Here is a 21,506-nt window from a genome sequence, read left to right on the forward strand (position 1 = left end):
CGTAACCTTCCTTACGCTGGATACTGTATGCCTGCGGTAATACCGTCCGCTGTCTCGTATGGTAAGCAGCGCGTGTCCGCTCGCTATCCCGCATCGGGACGTCAGGTGACACCGAGCCATTCCCTTCCAGGTAAAATGAGGGACGCTAGGGCGTCATTGCCGGTCCTTGGCGTCCCCGAGCCGTCTTGACGGTGGATTGACCGGGTCTTCGGATCGGTACGGATGCGTATCAATTCGTTCCTTCCCACTTCTGGCTGATCCTCCCTGAAGTCCATCTCTATGTATGCGCGATCTTTCTATCCCTACAGGAAGTATTGGAAGCATTCGGAGATTCTGGGGAACAAAAAGCCAGCTGATGGGGCCTTGACACTAGTGACTAGTCGTATAACATCACATCGATGACCACCGCTCGATGGTCCGAGTTAAAGACCCCATCGTCGAATCGGTTCGCCAATACTGCATAGCCCTCCACTGACCATGGCTGATGACCATGGCTAAGAACCTTGTCTGCCGTTGACTCGAGCAGTACGTAGTCAATGCGCGTCGGATCCTGCCCTTCATGTCCAAATCCCGTCCAGGTTTTCTGGTTTCCGTAATGCTCCTGGGGGTTTACCAACTTCGCTGCGTCTGCCAGAGGTGACTCCGGCGCCGTCAGGACGGTATAAGCCTCCTGGTCCTCCTGGCTATTAAAGTCGCCAGTTAGGAACATCCCCGAGATTATCGGGCCAAAGGCTTTTCCTGTTCGATACTCCTGCAACTTGCGCAGAATAATATGGGCTGCTTCAAGTCGGGACCGAGACCCTTGATCGTCCAGGTGGGTATTCATCGCCAAGATCGTCTTGCGACTGGCGCGGTGGGTGAAGACACCGATGGTCACGATGCGGATCGATGCGGCATCCCAGCTTTTGGACGGGGTATCGGGCGTCTCAGATAACCAGACAGTCTCGCAGTGTCGAAGTTGCCAGATCGAAGGCTGGTAGAGGATAGGCGAATATTCGCCTGCTTTGCAGCCGTCATCTCGTCCCACGCCGATATAGTCCCACGCTTTGTTCTGCTTGGAAGCATTGAGTCCAGTGAGAATGTCACCCAGCTGGTTGTGTAAAACTTCCTGTAGACAAATGAAGCCTTCCGCATGGCGTGTGTTGTACTGCAGCTCGTTCAAGAGAAGCTGTACTCTGTCCGCCCAGGGGCGCTCACCTTTGAAAGGTGAAGAGGTAGCATATCGGATGTTGTGTGTAAGGATGCGAAGGGGGAGCTCTGTCGCAACCCTCATGGCGGATTAAAGGGCAAGAAAAACAAGAGGCAAGTGTAATAGTCAGTAAATGGATTACTCACTAGCGATGGGACTAGTCAAAGAATTGCAACGGAGTTGGATTAAGTATTAAAAAGGTGAGGGGGTGAGGTCGCCTCCGATGAGTGATCTTGTGATTGGACCAGACATGCATAGAGGATCTCATGTAACATTATTTGAAACCAGTAAGTGCGACTATTTGGGGAACACAAGGCTTATTAAAAGAGTTACTGTTGTGCGTTCGTCGTTCAAACAGAAAATAGCTTCAGGGGAATTCCATTTATCAGGGCATTCTTCGCTGCGGCTTCCTATCCAGAGCTAAAGGGCATGCTGTTTGCTATATGGTCATTTCCGCCATGACTTTCCTTGAGCGGGAGAGGCCGGGTCTGCCGACATATCAGACACTGCTGATGGTCCAGTCCGAGGTAAATTATTGTTGTCTATATAAATCATCTACTTGTTCCCTTGGGAAGATGGATTCAAGTTACTGGGATTCATGGCTTGCATTTCTGGTACGGACTTCTAGACTACTAGTGTACTATATATATTGTGATTGCAGTAGTACTACTATGGTATGCCCGCGGCATTTGTTATGGGTAGTCCTGTCCAGAAGTTTATAGCAGTTGTCTACAGTTTTGAATAGTTACGAATAATTATATATATAAAGAAATCAATACTGTATGATAATGGAATAATACTTAATGAATTATATGAAGTTACAACTGGTCCACCATTCCCATGTGTCTGCTATGTGTCAATAGCAAGCACTAAACACTACAAACACCAGAAATAATATCCGCCGCCTGTTCAGCCAACGCGTACACACATGCCTGTATGTGTGTGCTTAATGGAGTCGGGATTACGCTCGCGTCGACAACTCGCAACCCATCGATCCCTTTGACGCGTAGATCACCATCAACCACTTTGCCCATGCATGCACCGCCAGTAGGATGATACAGTGTCCTATGCTCATCAGCAATATACTCTCTCGCATAATAATTAGTAGTATAGCATAGCAAAGATGGTCTTACGCAGCTCGACGGCGGATGAGATCATCAAGAGCTTCATCATCGGTTTCAGGACCTAAAGGTTCATAGTTTTCTTCGACAGTTTCTGATTCAATCATTTCTTGACCCGCTGAAGTGTCGCGTAAGGCTTTTCGCAATTTCCGAAGCCCCTCACGCAGGACATATCGATCAGCCTCGGTAGCACAGTAATTAGGATCGATACGAGGCGCGCTTCGGACGTCTCGATCTGCCAGCTTGATACTGCCCCGAGAGGTAGGAAGCATACAGGATACGCCGGTCGTGATATGTGTGCCATCTGTTGCAATTGTAGGGTTCTGAGCGTTTCCTGCCGCATATACTGTGAATGTTTCTACATGCACACGCTGGGAGGCAATGAGTGGATGCTCATCCGGGTTAGAATTGGGGTCGTCCTTGACCAACGCTTGACGAAGGCCATCGAGGGGCACTGAATCCAAGGCCACAAAGTCAATGGGATTTCCTCGGAAGAAAGCTGGGTCGGTGAAGGTGGGTGATCCGATTGTTAGCCCCTTCTCCGGGTGCTTCAACTGCCACCATTGAGAGACTGCTACATGGTCCGCAAAGTGACGGCCTACATCCGGAAGATCGAGAACAACATCGATCCCATAGGCTCGCAATTCCTCCGCTGGACCAATCCCCGAAAGCATCATGAGCTGAGGGGTACGATATGCACCTGCAGATATGATCACCTCTTGACGTGCAATAATCTGGCTTTCGTTCTTATCCTCCAACACTACACCTATTGCAACCTTTTGGTCATCGCGTTCCTCCACCAGCACTCGCTTGACCAGGGTTTCAGTCATGACCTCCACGTCTAGCGGATAAACGGAGCTCGACATTTGTCTCATCCCGTGGTCGCGATTCTCGACAACCTCAACCAGCCCGTAAGGACTGCCGGAATTGATGTTGGAGTTAAATGTTACACCGACGGAATTCCAAACCTCTTGCACCAATTGACGAAGAGGGTATCTGCGGCCTGTAGAGGACACGGACTCGGTTTTGATAGGACCTTCAAACCCGTGAACTTCGGGGTCGGCAAAGGGATCGAAGTGATGCTCAAGCTTCCGGAAGTAAGGAAGGAGACCGTGGTAGCTCCATCGAGAGTCACCGACCAAGCTGGCCCAGAGGTCATAATCTTCTTTTGCACCTCGCATCCATCCGCCTAATCGCGCCGTGTAGGGTCCATTAGCTCTGTACGATATCACCCCAAGTCCATCATCACCTCCTTGAAGTTCAGACCCTCGATGAATGAATACTAAGGCTCACCGCTGTTAATTGTGGTACTACCACCTAGAGCTTTTCCTGCATGGTTTGAGAGTACGCGGTCATGAAGATGCTTCTGCGGCACTGTCTCGTATGTCCAATCAAGCTCTGATCCAAGTAACTGAGTGGCTTTACTTCCGTCTGGTACGAGGGGGTGATTGCTGGCATCGGGCCCCGCTTCGACAAGCAAGACCGACAAAGAGGAGTTGTATTGCTTCAGCCGTGAGGCTAGGACACAGCCGGCTGTACCACCACCGACAATAATGTAGTCAAATTGCTCACCTGCAGCCATATTGGTATCCACAAGGGGTGATTTAGCTTAGGGGGTCTTAGCATGGTGGGGTATAAAAAGGATACTATACCTGGGGTTCCGACGAGTATAGAAGTCGATCGCAGAGTGTCTGGAGAGATCGGGGCTGTATTATGATTACCCCGCTCGTCAGCCTGCCCTCAGTCAATCTGTTAAAAGCAGCGAGCGAGATAGGCGTTAATAGAATCAGAAATGACTCCAGCTTATTAGATCCTCAAAAGGCCTTTAGTGACGTCAATTAAGGCCCCCAGCTCCATTCCGATCCAGTTGAATAATCGGTGAGGAGATGAGCACGCCCGAGTGCACCCCTACCAAATATCCCCCGTATTTACCCTGTACGTTGTAGGGCCAAAACGTGCCCAAGGAAGGCAGAACACGAGGCAGTGCATGGCAAGGCTGCGAAAGGAAATAAGACCCCCCCAGTCTCAGCACGGGAAGTTGCATGTAAGTCAGATTTTAGCCTGTTGGTGAATGATTGGTTGAGGTACGGAACGTGTGTGATGAAAGGAATGTCACTCTTGTTTCAGCCCAAGCGGAAACACGTTTGGCAGTACAGAATATCGTATGGGAGGTGAGACTAAGAAAATTCGTCTCAGTAAGTGATAGTGCTACAACTTTTTATTATCATTTCGGCTACGATCTTCTTCCCGGCCTTAATCGATCCAATCTACCCACTGACGACCGTTCAACTGACCACTCAGTCTGCACTCGCACTTCGCCCGGCTCCAACGATAGAAAAGGATCTGGTTGTTGTGCTTGCCCGATTGCCTCTGTCCAGTTGGCCCCGAACCCTCGGATAATAGATCGAGATGAGTGTACTGAGCCTGTCTCCGCGACGGCCGTCTTTGATGTCAATGTTTGAGTGCATTCCAGCAAATTTGTTGGTCGCAGACGCTTTAGCAAGTGACACGAAGGGTTATATGCCGATCGTTCGTACGGACCATTCTCCATAGAATGGAAAGGAGCGAGCCAGTCAAGCAAAGGCCACAAGACAGGAGAATTGGCTATCATGAGCGCCACTGTCCACTCCACCGTTGTCCAGATGATGATCATCTTGCCATTGTCATAAATGGCAGAAAAGTCCGTTTTGGCGATGGTGACCGTACGGACCGCGGTAATGGCAACAACACTGTTTAGAAGCATGTTAATATCTGCTTTGTTTACCAGAGATAGACCCCAGACCACTTACAATAGTCCCAAAACCAGAAGACTGGCCATGACTAGCTTCTCCGGTCGGGTAATCTTTGTTCTTATAACCCTAGGGAGCGGCAAAACCAGAATAGCGGCGTTTGTCACAACGTCAATGATGCTCACTGCCATAAAGGCAGCATTTCGATTGATGCAGTGGTCTTCTGGACGTTGCAGGTTCCAGTTGTAGCTCAATGGGCGACAGTTCAAGAGGCTTAAGAGGGTGGCCATCAGGCTCCAGGATATGCAGAGTGCCATGATGACCAGGATAGCATATCGAGCGGCCTTGGATGAAGCAGCAAGGGATCTGAACAGGGCCATCAAGATACTGCATTTCACCAAGCCCAGTCCTGTGCCGTAAGCCAACCGGAGATAGTAGACACACTGTATGCAGCCATTAGCATTGAAGTGCTGGCAACCTATTGGGCGCATACGCACCTTGAGGGTGAAAGTAAGCCGCCAGCTCTGTGTCTGAGACGTTGGGTAGCCACCGTGCCCGATTGTCAGAACTAGTAGACGAATGCGACATCAGTTAAGATCCAACAAGTCGTATACTAGGATGGTCTAGTAGCATAGACATACTCAAGTAGGTCGCCACGGCGTAGGAGTAGAATAAGAGCTGCATCATGTTCGTCAGATGCTAGAAGAACCACCAAGGGGCCTCTTAGATTATTGCTGAGAGGTGTGTCAACAGCACTTACCAAGGACGCGAGCGTCATGGATTCTGGCATGGAAAACAACGGCCTCCGCCTTCTGGACAACCAAAAGCGGAGTCCCGTGGTAAGCGTTGCCAGGAAAAGGCACACGGCCAATGTGATGGCTACATCCCTTCCATCATGAGACAGCTCTGTGCGCTTTCCTATTGCCTCTGTAATTGAGCCCATTATGCCTGCTGCGGGCAATAATAATACCCACCCGTGCAAAGGGAAAGGTGACACATCGGGAGGCCGATATAGCGATGCCCTTCCATTGACATGCGCTCGTCTGACGAGGAGAGGGGCGTATATAAGACCCGTAACTTCGCTCCATGTCAGAACGCATTGTTGATTAGGCCTTCGCCCCCAAACTTTTCAGCAAACTCAACGCTGGGGCGGTATAAAGGGGCCCGTCAGAGAGAAGGTAAGCCCCGATAATCTGCAGGACACCCATGTGGTGGTCACACATGGGCGGGGGGCCAAATCCTGCAGGCTCCGGGTAGGCTGGTAGGAAGCCATTGATCAATAGTAGCCATGAAGCATGGTGGTGGATGCACGTTAGTGGGCCATGAGGCAGTGACAGACTAAACCCTCCACCTTCTCTTACTTATTGCTGCACAGATGGCTGGGTGTGCCCATTGCCCTGCAAGGCTTCCATTGTTCTATAATGTGTGCGTATTATTGATATACCGTGGTCTCATCTAAGCAGAACATAGTAGTCATCGAGTGGGATGGCTTGGCGGGATAAAGTGGTGGGATTGCCCGGGGCCATGAGAGAAAACTAATTAACTAACTATTTAGTTAAGATTGTAGGTAGATCAGCAATTATCACATGGCGAGGCTCTCCTTCAGCAAGAACCCGATTCCTTCGCATCTCTGGAGCATATACACGGTCTAAGCAACCTTTTCTTTTATTTTCGAAACAATGGTCGGAGCTAGTTCTGTTAGCTGCTCAAAGTTAAGAAATTCCTAGACAGCATGCATAAGCCGTGGCCCGCGTACTTTCTGCTCAGTCAAGCCATGTGCCAGCCAACGATTCCCTCTGGGTTGACGTGGAGCATAGACGGTCAGCCACGCAGCAACCTTTCCCTTGTCGGAGGGGGAAACCTTGCATTAAATATCATTTGAAGAATAAGTACGCAAAGGAAGAAACACCCTTGTTGGGTTTTGAAGTCGCGCTGTTCGGGCGTGATCTCGGCTTCGCTGGGTTTACACAGCGATCGTTTAGCACCCTCAACTAGCCAGGCCAGCCTAGGCTCAATCTCTATTCCTGATGGCATTTCCAGACCCCCTCTTTTGACCTTGCAGGTCTCACGTGCTGTGGCATCAAGGGCTATAATGGGGTTTAACAGTGGCCTGAACCTTTGACCCGTCAAAACCTCCGCAGTCCGGTTCGTGCCATCTACTCTGCCAAGGATGAAGTTTGTCCTACTGTGTACTACAGTGGAGGGAGTACAGTCTAGGTTGAAGATCTAGCAAGCGATCGGCTTGCAAGCAGTAATGATGAGAACAACTTGTGGCGACTGAGACCTGAGGTGTGATGTCATACTGCACAATTAGGAACTTGCGTTTACTTGGTATGACATGAGCATTATTGTGGGAACGATCAAGAGAAGTTGTACGCCTATCACGCGGTAACGTGGTTTTTAAATCTTTTGGAGCTCGAAAAGAATGGAAGGGGCCTTAATGGAATAGAGCGTTTGTCACTCCAATCAATTGCCAAAAGACAGAAGAGTATACGAAGCAACGCGAAAAGGATGCTAAAAAGCGGGTTGGGCGTCAACTGCAAGGACCGGCCAGTCAAGCAGGCAACGAACAAACCACTAGGCTTTGTTACTAAAGGGTAGAAAATGGTAGGCGGTCAGCTGCACAAAAGCGGAGGGTAATAGCAGAACAGCAAGATACCAAGCCCTACTCGGAAAAGGAAGAGAACCCCACCGCCAACGCAGCGAAAAACCAGGCCGAAGCCCCCGCTCAAGGCGTAATGATGGTAAATACGGTGCGGTGCACACGACTCCATCCTGCTACTAAGGTTCTCCAGCTCTCCAGCAGAGTCCATTTTCCTCTTTTCTCTACTGTTGTGCTAGAACTACTGCTCCCCCAGATACCTTCATCTGTAATTCTTCCTCGCAGCAGCGCGAGGATCCCCCTATCGATACACAATGGCTGAGACTCAGGCCCCCGAGGTTGGTAAGTGCTCATGCCATGTCCAGCTACCCCTCTTGGTCCCTCCAATTTGAAAAAAGCTCCGGCGTTTGTGGGTTCCCGCTTGCTTTCGTCGTCATGGTTCGGCTTAGGTTTGGCGACGACTTTGAGCAGCGGATGAGCCTTACGGGACAATCGCAACCTCTCTTCGTCTCCTGTTATCCAGTTCCCGAAATGCCTGTCAATATCTTCTTTCTATCATGATCGTACAATCTACGGCTTAAGCATGCCTGTTCGCTCTCCACCCTAACTGACCTGGCCTTGGTCCATTTCTAGACTACACCCTCAACAACCCCGACACCTTGACCAAGTACAAGACCGCCGCTCAGATCTCCCAGAAGGTTCTCGAAGCCGTTGCAGGTGTGTGATTCCTCCATCCGGGCGTCTGCGCCTGGTCTAGGGCTACGAAATTCTAATCTCGTTATACTAGGATGGTGTGTTGAGGGCAGCAAGATCGTCGAGCTTTGCCAGAAGGGTGACCAGCTCCTCGAGGAAGAGATTGCCAAGGTCTACAAGGGCAAGAAGATCCAGAAGGGTATGTTGCCTCTGTTAGCCCGGAGCAATCATTGTCAGATCAGCGAGTTAACGTGATGCGCCGGGGAAAGGTATCGCTCACCCCACCACTGTCTCTCCCAGCTCCTATGTGACTCCCTACACTCCCCTGGTGTCCGACGCTCAGGAGGCCGAGACCACCCTGAAGGCCGGTGAGGTCGCCAAGATCCAGCTTGGTGCCCAGATCGATGGCTTCGGTACCATCGTTTGCGACATGGTTATTGTCGCCGACAGCAACTCGTCCGCCGATGTGGTGACCGGCCGCGAGGCTGACCTTATCCACGCCACTCACTACGCCAACGAGCTTCTCCTGAGACTTATGGTCCCCCCCGGCCTCCTCGCCAGCGGAACTGATGAGGAGAAGCAGAAGGCTGCTGCCCAGAAGCCTCCTACCCAGGCTCAGATTACTCAGTTGATCGAGAAGGTTGCCAAGGCCTACGACTGCAACGTTGTCGAGAACACCACCAGCTGGCTGTTTGACCGCAACGAGATTGAGGGCGAGAAGAAGATTATCCTCTCTCCCGGCGCTGGTGTCAAGGGCGAGGGTGTCCCCGAGGTCGGTGAAGTCTGGGGTGTTGAACTTGGTCTGTCTCTCGGATCCGGAAAGGTTAAGACCCTCCCTCACCGTGCCACTCTCCACCGCCGTACCACCACCACCTACGGCCTCAAGCGCCCTAGCTCCAGACAGACTCTCTCCGAGGTCGTCAAGAAGTTTGGCCAGTTCCCCTTCAGTTTGCGCCAGCTGGATGATGAGAAGTCTGCCAAGGTTGGTGTTGTCGAGTGTGTCCGTGGTGGTGTCCTGAGACAGTACGAGCCCGCCGGAGATGCCGACAATGCTCCGGTCTCCCGCGTCTTGACCACTCTTGGTATGTTTTGCCATCTCCATTAGTTTACGACTATCGCAGAGGATGTGTCTTCTAACAAGGCTTTAGCTATCACCAAGAACGGCATCACCCGTCTTGCTGCTCCCACCACTCCCGATCTCTCCAAGTTCCAGACGGACAAGAAGATCGAGGACGAGGAGATCCTTAAGATCCTTGAGCGTCCGTTGGCCAAGTCCACCGGCTCCAAGAAGAACAAGAACAACAAGAAGAAGACCGCTGCCAAGAAGGCTGACGAGTAAATCATCGTCTGACTTGGGCGTCACATCTGCCGTATCCGTGGGCGTGTTGGTTTGGCTCAAATGAAAGCCTATGATTTCTTTGCAGGAAACATTCTTCGTCATACCGAAGCATTGGCGATGCACGCCATTACAACGATCCTTTTTGGAGCTGCAACCAGGGAGTTCTGCAGATGATGAGGGATGGGGGAAATCCGTGCGAAAGATGAGCCATGTGGGAGACCTAGGTCTTTCATAATACCCTATTATAAAACTTGTTGTCACATAACTAGTTCAGAAGTTCAGAAGACGCGATATGTAAATGCTCGAATAAACAGACGCAAAAAAAAATGAGGCAGAACATCTTCCTTGCTTTCCATCAACACTACTAGATCTATCCAACCTGTGTCCGCCGGTCCAAAGCTTTACCTCCTATTTCGCCTATCACGCTTCTACCTTTGCCACATTCATACATGGAGGCAGGTGTTCCTGGAATGTTCTCTTTCTATTCTCCGTGATTTGCAGGCAATCATATTATTCCCGATGATCCGCTCGGACTTCATTTGTCTCTAACGATGAGGTCAGCGTAACCTGCCCCCTTCCCCATGGACTCTAGGAGAAGAGGACATTTCGCCCCCGATGAGCTCTCCGGTCCATCAAACATCAGATCATCTGTTCCGATGCTTTAATCGGGTGTGGTATCTCTCGGGTGACTGCCACGTTGGAGAGGCAGGTTGCTTGCCCAGCCGTTGCCGCCACCCCACCCTCGACAAAGGCTTGAGAGAAAAAGCACCTTCGGTAGTTCCCTTTGTTAGTATCTTGAAGCCTGGCTATGGAAGTTTACCTTGTAAGTAATAGACTATTCGTATTGTTCAACAGTAGGGTTCAGCATATGGCCATGTACCGGCAGTGAATCCAGCCAGTATGATGGCTTGGGCCGGGATGCACGGAGTGAAGGAGGACCGGCTGTCTATCCTAGAATATGGCTATAGGTGAACATATTGTGTTCAGCCCGTCCCAGCTCATTCACTGAGAGCTGGCTAGGGGTGTGTTGGGTTGTCTGGTGTTGAGAGGGCATGGAGGTTGGTCGAGTGGGCCAACTGACCTCCGTCTCTGACTTCCCCAATCCTTCCTCTTCCATCTTCTCCCTTCCCTGTGCCTTTCCCCTTTCCACTTCCTACCCAAAGCTCTTCTGCCGACTTCCATCATCTCTGGACGGCTTGTTATCCTGATTACAGGAGAAACATCTGCTGTCTACTCCTCTGGAGTACTTGCAGCAGCGTCGTGCCCTTCTTTCCCCGCGGCTGCAAATTCGCTCTCAGTGACATCGGAGTATCATTCACTCACTTTGCTTCACTTTCCCCAAACACCCCAGCCACAACAGCCTTCTTAACTACTCGCTTCCCCTCTTCCGATTTCTCTTCCCTTCTCATTCTTGAACATTCTTCTACAACCTGTATCTCAAGATACTATCTGAACAACACGTTCAAGAATCACATTTCCTTGCTCTTCCGCATCGTCAACCCCTCCTCCTCATCAATCTGATATCGGAATCTTTCAAGAGAAGTCAGCCACGAGCCTTCTGCATAGAAAGCACACGCGTTGTGTATAACACATTGCAGAATCCTCGTTTGCGAACTTGACCTTTCTTCTGAGTTTCCGGACCCTGCCCTTCTGCTTCCTTGTTTCTCTTCAAACTTTCTACTTCGTCCTCCCTGATCATTAACCTCCATCTTCTTCCGCTTACCCATCACCTTCTTCGTTTGTCTGCCTTTTAGAGAAGATTCGCGTTGCTTGTGGGTTCGAACGCTTCATCAAATTGTTCTTTGTCGTTGAATCCAGCAATCCTCTTCTTTGCATCTACATCGGCACATACATCGTGTCTCCTCCCTCCGAGTACGTCACCTTTGTATCGGCTACAGCAGAAGATACTGATTCAAGAGTTTCGATAACATCTGTCGTACTTGGTAAGTTTGTTTTCAATACTGGAGCTGTGTTCTACGCGTGCAATCCCCTTTCCCTACGCTTCGCTTGTTTCTACGGACCAGGCGGTGCTCGTGCTTTTATCTTTCTATGCCTTCTGCTTTTGTATGTGTCCTAAGCACTGGACGAACCCCATTCCATCATCAGGACGCTGTCATATTGTCCGTGTGCGTTGGGCATCAGACTTGGACTTGGAAAGCTTCAGGATGTTGAACGGCTGACCCAATCACAGGACCTGAAATCTTTCTGAAGTAACTTAGCGTTTTACATTGCCTTTTCTACACATCATCTATCCTATTGCAGCTTCTGTCATATAAGGCACTTAAGCAGGATTTAGAGAGTTGTGTTGGCTCTTATTACACTTCTATCTCACGGCCCCTTGACGCGTCTCCTAGGGTCACTCTAGTAAGCACCCCACTCCAGGAAATGAAGACAATCAGTCTTGTATTCTATACAACACGAAATCCGGTTTCAAAAATCTAATGTACATGGAATCCAGATCGAGGGTGTCTGGTAATTTCGTGGTTGACAGAGGTCCGCGGCGAACCCCCTAGAGGGAGGCCTGATTGGGACTCGAAAACTTCCGGCACTCCAACTCCGCAACCTTTCTTCCTTCCATCAACCCGCAGACAGCGCGCGGGCTGGCCTCGATTCCAACCAGCCACGCTGGGCACGCTCGGTGTTTGCTTGGAATCTACCTACAAGTAAGTAATTGTTATTTCAATTAATGTGTCTCAGCTTTTTGTTTCCGCAGGCTAACCCTGGCTTTGTAGCCGCTGCAACCTGCGAGCCCTGTCTACAACAATGGCTCCGAATCTCCGTTCGTCGTCGCACGCCTGGTCGAATAACTCTCGCCCCTCCACTCCACTTGGCGCGCCAACTACCGCAAGCACTGCTTCCTCGCTCACCGATTCTACAAGGCCTCGCAAGCAACGCCGCACTGGCTGGAACAGTCGTGTGGCCACCGATCCTCTCCAGGATCCGCCCTCTCGTACCCAGTCGCGTTTGGAACAATCTAAGAATGACGTGTCGGATACTCTGAGCGATTCAAACATCTTTGAAAGCAGTAGCGGATGGGTTGAACCACCATTGAGAGAACCAGAACCGAGCTTCGCAGACACGCCATGGTGTAATGTGTCTCATCACGCGAACCCCGTATTGTCCAGTATGCGCCCACTGGGAACCATGCCATCAACTGCCGACTTGCGCAAGGCTGGACTGGCACCCATCAAACCCAGTGTTCAGAATATCTCTGCGAAAAAGGAGTCACAGGCCACACCGAACGGCGAGGGAGCTGACAACAAGCCTCAGACCCCCTTAACGCCCGCTGAGGAGCCGATGGACGAACCTCTACCTACGAAGTCTAAGGTCTCACCGGACATGTCTGCTTTCACTTCACTGCCTGTTCCTACATCGACAGAAGTAGACGTTGATCGGATTAAGATTGCGGTCGAAAAGGCTCTTCGACTGGCGCTTGAGACCAACAATCGCCCTGTTTCACGCGGCCTCATCAGATTGTGGGAGACGTGCAACAAAGATCCTTTTGCGCTTTCTATTCTTGACGGCATTTGCCAGGAAAATCCCGGCCCGCGGGAACGTTCGGCTTTCCAGAGTGTTATGCGCGCTGCATGGAAGGAGGTTCAGGCGGAAGCCGACGAGGAGTTTGCCACGGCACCGGTCTTGGCTCGCCCCCGGTCGGCCAGCAGCATTTCATCTCTCTCTTCAGCGGTTTCCCTTGATGCTGAGACTTTTGCCCCGGGCATGGCTCCTGGAGCGGCAACTTCCCGTGCTCGCGCCAGGGGTAAACCGGCTAAAAGGGGTGCACCTTCGGCAAAGGAGAAGGAGTCAGCCGCCCCGTCTAGTGCTGCTACGGCTCTCCCACAGAAGCATGCACTGGAAGATGAATCGAACCCCGAGGAAGGGGCACGAATCAAACGTACTCGCCTGCAGAAGCCTCTTCCGACCATTGTCGCATTGGAAAGTCACATGCGTTCCTCATTGACTTCTGACCCACAGCAGTCTAATGTGCCATCTCCTGTCCCCGCTGCAGCCAGTCGATCTCAACCAGCATCACTGGGAGCTGGCATGAGTAGCAGACAGCGCTCTGAGAGTCCAGCTAGTAGTGATGCCGGTGACAATCGACGCCTGACACCTACCCTGACGTAAGTCCCCCTTGTCTATCTACCACTTGTTCCTCTGAACGCTAACATGCTGGCAGAAGCGACAACGAACGCCAGGAAAACAACGACTTTTGTCACAATTGTAACGGAAGCGGCCAGCTGCTGTGTTGCGATGGCTGCCCGAATTCTTTCCATTTCTCCTGCCTTAACCCGCCCTTGGACCCGGCAAACCCCCCGGAGGGAGATTGGTTTTGCCCGAAATGCTCGTTGTCAAAGCCTATGACGTCCTTACTGGGTGCTCTAGACAACGCTCCACAGAAAGACTTCCTCCTACCCCTTGGTGTTCGCGATTACTTCACCGGTGTGGCTACGGGAGATGAGGACAAATATGATGAGGTTGTACCACTTCCCAAGCTCTACCCCCGCCGAGGGAACCGCCATGGCCGTTATGATGACCCTTACCTACTACGAACACAGGATGCCAAAGGCAATGTGATTCTCTGCGCAGCTTGCGGTCGCACGAGTAACGGCCGTCAGCCCATAATTCAGTGCGACTATTGTCCTTGTGCTTTCCACATGGATTGTTGTGACCCGCCTCTGCCCCTACCTCCCATCCAGAAAGGCGGCAGTGATCGTAGGCACCACAGTTGGATGTGTCCCAACCACGTCTGGCATGATTTAAAATACTGGGTCAAAGATGAGGAGGGATACGATATGTTAAAGCGCATTCGTCGTCCGAAGCGACCCCGCATGATCGACGTTGAAGTCCTTCCAGATGAGGAAGAGGTCGAGAGAATGGAGGAACAGGAGGAGGAAGGTATCGTGTACCGTGTGTCAGAGCGCGGTCTAAAATTGGACTTCATTCATCGAGTTAAGAGGTGAGTTGATTCCTAGGCGTTATAGTTGGTTATATGTCTGACTTGTCTGACTTGTGGAGAAGGGAAAATGAGGAGTACAAGATGATGAAGGAAACTGCGGACAGATATTTCGACTATGCCACCGCAGAGTTCGACAAGCTGCTGGCCAAGGCCCATGCATTCTACTCGTCCCAGAAGCCTGTTTTTCTGGAAGAGGACACAACTGCTGCGATCTTGAACTCACGCACTATCGCTGAACGGGAAGCGGCCGCAAACCTCATCTCACTCGCACAGGGCAACGGACCTACTAGGCAAGGGCCTGAAGATGGAAAAATCGGTTTGCTTATAGATCAGCTCAAGGCAAACGCTCCGCCCGATCTTCCCTCGGCCAACACGGAGATCGCCTCTCTTCGTGCTCTACAGAATCTTATTGAACAACGCATTGCGGTGCTGAATGCGCAGCCCGAGCCGCCCCAGCCAGCCAGCACTTAGTCCATCGCCGTTCCATTAATCAAATAATTTCAAGCATCGTCACAGTCAAAACCCATCATTGAATCGGAGCCTATTACGTTACCAGTCACGGCGACATTCTGTCGGGAATAGCCCTACTGTTCTCAACAAACAAATAGAAAAAGGAAAAAAAAAAAAAGAGTTCAAAAAGGAAAAAAAAAAAAAAAACCAAATCAAAACGGCAAATCAACAAAATGACAAAGAAAAGGAAAGAAAAGAAACATCAGGCTAATAGGATGGTTCTCTGTGCATAGATGAAAAACACAAACGGTGTCTCCGCACTGAGACACTATCGGTTGTCACATATTCGCGATAATTCGCCTTGTCAGTGTCATTGCGCCAGACCAAGTCGGCGCATGCTTTACAAAGATTCTAACATTTCAGCCTTCAATATTATTACGCCATGCTACGACCTTGGTTATTATACTAGTTTAACTGTTGTGTTTCGGTTGGCGCGGCGCATCGCATTGGTTGGCAGGGATCACCAGTGGTATTGGGGAATTAGGCGTCGGTGTCCTACTACAGTTTCCATATTAGATGGTTTCTTTTTTTCTGTGCAAAAACCATGGTCCCATTTCGGCTTATTGAACATTCGGCGCATACAGAGCATGGCATTTCAGGGCATATTGATTGAATGTTGCATAAAAGCCGCAGCAATAGCTGCAAGGCATTTTCATTATTCATTGGATCTATGTGATTTTCCATTTCAATGTTTTTCTTTTCTTTTTCAAGTCCCATCTCCCCCGGCCGGCCCATCCGGGGGAGATGGGCCAATATTTTTACTTTCAAGTTTTCTTTTTTAGACAATGTTGGTAGACCGAGACGCACCACACCAACCAGACCAAAAGGGACCTACCCCTAGGATAGTGGTGCGTCTCGGTCTACCAACAAACAAATATTCAATTTTAAAATCCATTCATTCTACACTTATCGCCGTTCCATCCACTCCCTCCTTCTCGGTAGAAGTGCGGTAGTAGCTGGTTCCGTAGTATCCGGATAACCCACACCACGGTGTTTCCTCGCAGATAAATCGGCGTAGAGCAGGTTCCTTCCTTCCCTTCTTCCGGTGGTCAGTGGTACTCTGAGGTAGGTCTGTTCGGCACAAAATCCGTTCTCGATATAGAGCAGGTTGTCAAATTTGTTGTATGCATATTGGGTTGGGGGGGGGGGGGGGGTGCGGTGCTGATTCGAACGAGGCAGACAGGATTAAGACGGAAACTTATATCAGGATACTACATTTACACATTGCTCTTCGTTTACGACCCAACAGAGAGGCACATTGCATGCAAATGGACCGAATATCTATTGATCCGTGGCCAGATCAGATATGTATATTGCGCTCCCACCGCGCTGGAATGAAAATAAGCGCAATGCTAAACAAGTGTAATTGTAAATGTACAAGTACAGAATCAAGGAACGCACGACAACATAACGTTAGCTAGTATAAAATAAACGAATAGTTACACATGATGGTTTATTCGGATAACGAAGAGAAGGAACGCCGTACAACGGCGCTGCCGGGTTTCTCGTGATATCGTTCATTACCGCAGACTGACTGGCAGCAGTTCAAGTCGTTGATATGGATACAGGTGGGGAAAGAGGATGAAAGAAGTTTAGAGGAACTTCTTAGGCATGTTCGCACGGCGACGCTTGTAGATGATGTAAGCCACGGCAAGAAGACCCTGGAAGGCGATGATCATGCAGATGAAGAATCCCATGCGCGGGGCGGAGGAGGTGATAACTAGATAAGTGAGTGAGTTAGCTTCGATTCGGGTGGTTTGGAAAACCATAAGGGGAGTACTTACCTCCCAAGAGATTCTCGGTCAAGCTAAGGTGAGACGAGCGCAAGGTTTCCTGAAGTTGGTTGAAGCGGCTGTGGTAGTCTTTGCCTTCCAGGTCACGTTGAATGGTCTGCAGCATCTGCTCCATTCTTTGGAGTCTGGCGTCGAGGCTGGCGATCTGTTCCTTGCTGGCGAGTTTCTGGAGGAGCTCGACCTGGCGGTTGGCGGCCTTGGTGTCTTGGCTTCCGAGTTCGCGGATGATGTTGTCGGTGGCTTGGTTGACGACCTGGACGCGGTTACTCAGGTCGGCGAACTGCTGCTCAAAGCCGGTGTTGACTGGGGGTGCCTGCTGCTGCTGTTGGGGAACGGCCTGTTGTTGGGCGGCAATAGGCTGCTGGTTGGTGTTCTGCTGCTGAACGGGCACAGCGCTGCCGGTTCCAGACTCGGCGGATTGGAGAACGAACTTGAAGACTTCGAAGGAGTCGGGGTTCTCGGGGGTTGCAGCAGTCAGACCGAAGACGTTGCCAGTAGGGAGAGCGACCTGTTTACGTTAGATTGTTGATGGGGATGTGGCGTGGATGGACGCACCTTGTCAGTGGAGAAGCACAGCTTGTCATCGACAGTAACCTCGAAGACGGACTTGGTGTGCTTTAGGCGGACGGTAGAGGGCCGTCCAAGATTGCGGTAAGGGTAGTCGCAGTGTCCAAAGGCCAAGCTATCAACGCTTCTGTGGCTCTTATAGTCTGTTGTGCCATCGTTGAGGAACCCGCGCACACTTCCACCCTGGTAAATAATTAGCTTTTGCCATCAGACAGTAGCTTCGGACTTACCCTTCCGCCGTGGCTGTCAATGACCAGAGCAAAACCGTCGAATTGGTTGACAGTATAGATGCTGGAAGTGCCGATTCTATCTTTACCGTCCTTGGCATACCAGAGCTGGAGGTTACCTCCACCCCGTTCGGGACCAGTCGCTCGAAATTGGAACTCTGCTGTCCATTCCGACTGCGATACACTACAAAATTGGGTCAATATAAATCCGTCAAGGATAGGAACCAGCAGGACTTACGGAGTCTGTGACCAAGCAAATCCCCTTGTATTGCCTGGGTAAGGGGGTGTCAGGATGATCTTGTTAGAGAGCTACGTAGCAGTCAGTACGCCATGGCTTGGAGCTTCATCATGGGAGTGGTCAGCATACGATGTCGGGGGTATGCGATTCCCCTCCAGTCTGCCACCCAGAAATGGCACCGCCATCTGCTGATAACCTGGGAGGCATTAGTAAATCAGAGATTGACTTGTGTCAGACCGGGTAAGACGGTGATACATACGTCTGGCCGAAGCCGAAGCTGGAGCTTTCAATCACCGATTGAGCTGTGGCAGCAGCAACCAAAGAAAGGAGAGAAACAGGGATCTTCATCATGTCTATGCAATCGGAGGCTCGTCACGCAAACAAGTTATGCAGGTACTAATCTTTGAAACAACGGTGAGGGAAAAGGCTAAGTATAGATCCAAAGCACGGCAGAAGCTGTCAATACGTAAGAAAGACAGAGGGATTGAAAGTGGGAGAGCCAGAAAGAAGAAGCAAGGTGAAGCTCCGAGTAAGCTTGGTGTATCTTGTTACTGGTCCGACGACGATCTCCGGTTCAACAAGGCGGAGACAACGCGCGAGGTGGTCCACCCAACCACAATGGCGATCACGCAGAGGCGAATTTCCCTGGCGATAGAGGTAGTTGCGGGGGAGAAATCGACCAGATGACGAATTTCCAGACTAGAGAGAACGACCGAGTGACGGACTCCTACGTCCGAAGCCAAGTCCATTGCCGCAGGAAATCGTAACAGAGAACCGCCGCGAAATGCAGGGGACAGATTGGCCTTTCAGCTCCCCGTCCCTGTTGGTGTCACGTGAACCCCGCCCCGGATGGGTTCCATGGGCCTATTGTGGTTATCCCTCTGCCTCCATCCAGCTTCCCTCCCCAGGACTGGCACTTTCTCTCGCCTTTCCATGCCCCACGCTCCTTTCCCTTTCCTTCTCCGGGCGGCGCGTCAAGCGCAAGACTACCAATGACCGATTTATACCCTTCTTTGGCGCAGTGCGCCATCGTTGCGACAGCATTCAAAATCCTTTTGTTCCCCGCATAGTACGTTTGCCCGCAAATGGTCTAGAACAGCACCGCGAGGTTGCAGAACTCACAGCTGAATTGTGGCTGGAACGTGCAGCAAATCCACCGATTTTGAGGTCCATCGAAACTGGCTCGCAATTACACACTCGTTGCCGGTCAAGGAATGGTACTACGAGGTACGTATTCGCCAATGCATACCGTTTCAAGCGTGCATAATACTAATTTGCGCAAATCCGGTCAGAAAACGTCGGAATGGACTCTCGACTACCCTCCCTTCTTCGCGGCATTCGAATGGGTACTCTCCCAGGCGGCACGTTATGCGGATCCGGCGATGTTGATTGTCAACAACCTCAATCATGATTCATGGCAGACAATCTACTTCCAGAGGGCCACGGTGATCGTCACGGAGCTGGTTCTGCTCTTCGCTTTGAGCAGGTAATTCTTCTATACCATCTTGTGCCTCGTTCGACTAGCTGATTCGGGAACGCTTAGATTTGTCAAGTCGGTATCGCAACAAAACAAACACCTTGCGCACATCGCCAGCCTGTCCATCTTCCTGTCGCCCGGTCTGCTTATCATCGACCACATTCATTTTCAGTACAACGGGTTCCTTTACGGCATCTTGATTCTTTCAATCGTTTTGGCACGGAAGCAGTCGACTCTTCTCTACAGTGGGATCAGCTTCGCGGTTTTGCTATGTCTGAAGCACATCTATCTATACCTTGCCTTGGCATACTTCGTCTACTTGCTGAGGGTCTACTGTCTGGATCCGAAGTCAATTTTCCGCCCTCGGTTCTTTAACATCATCAAGCTCGGCGTGTGCGTGGTTGGCGTCTTTGCCTTGGCTTTCGGGCCGTTCGCCTCCTGGGGTCAACTGCTTCAATTGAAGGACAGGCTCTTCCCCTTTTCTCGAGGGTTGTGCCATGCGTACTGGGCACCTAATGTGTGGGCGTTGTACTCCTTTACTGATCGCATATTGATCCAACGTAAGTCCTATGAACCTAATCCTATGCATTCATTCAGAGGCACTAAATAATGCAGTTGCTCCGCGATTGGGCCTTCCGGTTAACCAGGACGCCCTGGTTAGCGTCACTCGTGGTCTTGTGGGAGACACGTCATTCGCCGTACTGCCTGAGGTCACCAAGGAGCACACTTTCATCTTGACCTTCTTGTTTCAGTTGGTAAGTGCTTAGTTTATATTGATTCCGGCCGGCGATTCTAATGGTTACTAGCTCCCGTTGATTAAGCTCTGGCGCAACCCTGAATGGGAGACTTTCGTTGGTGCCATCACCCTGTGCGGATATGCATCGTTCCTGTTCGGCTGGCATGTCCATGAGAAAGCGGTACTTCTGATCATCATCCCGTTCAGTCTCATCGCGCTCAAAGACCGGCGGTACTTTAGCGCGTTCCGCCCCCTGGCTGTAGCCGGACACGTCTCTTTGTTTCCCTTACTCTTTACCGCCGCCGAATTCCCGATCAAAACGGTCTACACAGTCCTGTGGCTCGTGCTGTTCCTCTACGTATTTGATCAGGTGGCACCTGTCTCCGAGCGGCGCCGGATCTTCGTCGCCGATCGGTTCTCTTTACTGTACCTGACTATTGCCATTCCGCTGATCATCTACTGCTCCCTCCTTCACCAGCTCATTTTCGGACTGGAGCGGTTGCAATTCCTGCCCCTGATGTTCATGAGCAGTTACTCTGCAGTCGGGGTGGTGGGTAGTTGGATTGGATTTATGGTAGTTTACTTTACAGCATGAGAGAGCAGATTGTATAGATATAGATATCAATAATTGCCAAAAGTTCCATACCATAATCAATAATATTCACAAATTGTTGTTGATCAAAGAGCCATGATGTAATCCACTACTAGTGCCACACCGCCTCCAACTGACCGAACTTCTTCATCAGACGCGGTCGCGCAAGTTTGCTCAGTTTGCTCAGTTTGCCTCATCCACGTGCAACCCATCGCCCGAACTCGGACCCACTTGATCAGCCAGTTTTGCAAAGTTTATCAACAGCCATCAGTCCCAATGCAGTTTAGCGCGCATCGGGATCGTTCCCATGGATTGTCACACTGCAGATGAGACAAGAGATTGGATTCCGTGCTTTCTTCTTGTACCCTTCATGCTTTGTTCCTTGCACAATGTGTGTGGATAGGTATTGGTGCTATTTGGGGAATAATGAGTATCTGACGTGTTTTATTCATGAGTGGAGGTGATGGATGCCTTGCGTTGTTGTGGGGAATATGGTTTGCTTGGGGAGTAGTACTTAGTATATATTAGGGTGGGTGATAGGTCAGATGGGGATTACTAGTATGCGGGTGAGTGTACAAACTTAACAAAGTACTTCGGGAGATGTTTCAGTTACTATGGGCTTGTTTGAGTGTTTTTAGGATTATGTGTCGCGTGTACGCTTTGTTCCTAGAATATAATGAGCGTTTGAAAGATGTTCTTATCTATGGAGCAGAGATTGCGTAACTCTACTTTCGGG

At 50.6% G+C, this 21,506-nt stretch overlaps 8 protein-coding genes across 8 annotated transcripts; 4 read left to right on the forward strand and 4 right to left on the reverse strand.

Moving 5' to 3' along the window:
• Positions 1 to 262: 262 nt before the first annotated feature.
• Positions 263 to 1,443, reverse strand: BDQ94DRAFT_141977 (endonuclease/exonuclease/phosphatase family protein). Its single transcript, XM_026765939.1, has one exon. The coding sequence runs from the start codon at positions 1,271 to 1,273 to the stop codon at positions 377 to 379; it is 897 nt and encodes a 298-aa protein (XP_026627082.1). The 5' UTR covers positions 1,274 to 1,443; the 3' UTR covers positions 263 to 376.
• Positions 1,444 to 2,010: 567 nt separating this feature from the next.
• On the reverse strand, positions 2,011 to 6,030 carry BDQ94DRAFT_178071 (GMC family oxidoreductase). Its single transcript, XM_026773052.1, has 8 exons — positions 5,800 to 6,030; positions 5,681 to 5,717; positions 5,537 to 5,607; positions 5,100 to 5,482; positions 4,852 to 5,039; positions 3,604 to 3,918; positions 2,323 to 3,499; positions 2,011 to 2,254 (listed from the first exon to the last, which is right to left on the reverse strand). Exons 1-8 carry the CDS (start codon positions 5,980 to 5,982, stop codon positions 2,059 to 2,061), a joined length of 2,550 nt encoding a protein of 849 aa, XP_026627083.1. The 5' UTR covers positions 5,983 to 6,030; the 3' UTR covers positions 2,011 to 2,058.
• Positions 6,031 to 7,848: 1,818 nt separating this feature from the next.
• BDQ94DRAFT_141982 (curved DNA-binding protein (42 kDa protein)) lies at positions 7,849 to 10,026 on the forward strand. The gene is made up of 5 exons (XM_026765940.1): positions 7,849 to 7,983; positions 8,275 to 8,358; positions 8,429 to 8,533; positions 8,604 to 9,416; positions 9,483 to 10,026. The coding sequence occupies exons 1-5, from the start codon at positions 7,956 to 7,958 to the stop codon at positions 9,671 to 9,673; spliced, it is 1,221 nt and encodes a 406-aa protein (XP_026627084.1). The 5' UTR covers positions 7,849 to 7,955; the 3' UTR covers positions 9,674 to 10,026.
• A 789-nt stretch (positions 10,027 to 10,815) lies between these two features.
• On the reverse strand, positions 10,816 to 11,633 carry BDQ94DRAFT_141984 (uncharacterized protein). The gene has a single exon (XM_026765941.1). It carries the CDS (start codon positions 11,398 to 11,400, stop codon positions 11,143 to 11,145), a length of 258 nt encoding a protein of 85 aa, XP_026627085.1. The 5' UTR covers positions 11,401 to 11,633; the 3' UTR covers positions 10,816 to 11,142.
• Positions 11,634 to 12,436: 803 nt separating this feature from the next.
• On the forward strand, positions 12,437 to 15,193 carry BDQ94DRAFT_178074 (putative PHD finger domain protein; the record flags this gene model as incomplete). Its single annotated transcript, XM_026773053.1, has 3 exons — positions 12,437 to 13,794; positions 13,851 to 14,630; positions 14,693 to 15,193. The coding sequence occupies 3 exons, from the start codon at positions 12,437 to 12,439 to the stop codon at positions 15,099 to 15,101; spliced, it is 2,547 nt and encodes an 848-aa protein (XP_026627086.1). The 3' UTR covers positions 15,102 to 15,193.
• A 43-nt stretch (positions 15,194 to 15,236) lies between these two features.
• On the forward strand, positions 15,237 to 15,989 carry BDQ94DRAFT_141989 (uncharacterized protein). Its single transcript, XM_026765942.1, has one exon. It carries the CDS (start codon positions 15,374 to 15,376, stop codon positions 15,920 to 15,922), a length of 549 nt encoding a protein of 182 aa, XP_026627087.1. The 5' UTR covers positions 15,237 to 15,373; the 3' UTR covers positions 15,923 to 15,989.
• A 420-nt stretch (positions 15,990 to 16,409) lies between these two features.
• On the reverse strand, positions 16,410 to 18,732 carry BDQ94DRAFT_22497 (putative lectin family integral membrane protein). The gene is made up of 7 exons (XM_026775265.1): positions 18,225 to 18,732; positions 18,095 to 18,161; positions 17,966 to 18,036; positions 17,731 to 17,911; positions 17,489 to 17,683; positions 16,925 to 17,441; positions 16,410 to 16,860 (listed from the first exon to the last, which is right to left on the reverse strand). Exons 1-7 carry the CDS (start codon positions 18,314 to 18,316, stop codon positions 16,733 to 16,735), a joined length of 1,251 nt encoding a protein of 416 aa, XP_026627088.1. The 5' UTR covers positions 18,317 to 18,732; the 3' UTR covers positions 16,410 to 16,732.
• Positions 18,733 to 18,865: 133 nt separating this feature from the next.
• On the forward strand, positions 18,866 to 20,950 carry BDQ94DRAFT_141992 (dolichyl-P-Glc:Glc1Man(9)GlcNAc(2)-PP-dolichol alpha-1,3-glucosyltransferase ALG8). Its single transcript, XM_026765943.1, has 6 exons — positions 18,866 to 19,034; positions 19,114 to 19,192; positions 19,258 to 19,451; positions 19,509 to 20,002; positions 20,058 to 20,197; positions 20,249 to 20,950. Exons 1-6 carry the CDS (start codon positions 18,958 to 18,960, stop codon positions 20,771 to 20,773), a joined length of 1,509 nt encoding a protein of 502 aa, XP_026627089.1. The 5' UTR covers positions 18,866 to 18,957; the 3' UTR covers positions 20,774 to 20,950.
• Positions 20,951 to 21,506: the final 556 nt, after the last annotated feature.

Source organism: Aspergillus welwitschiae (genome assembly GCF_003344945.1).
Source record: "Aspergillus welwitschiae strain CBS 139.54b unplaced genomic scaffold BDQ94scaffold_13, whole genome shotgun sequence".
NCBI classification, from domain to species: domain Eukaryota; kingdom Fungi; phylum Ascomycota; class Eurotiomycetes; order Eurotiales; family Aspergillaceae; genus Aspergillus; species Aspergillus welwitschiae.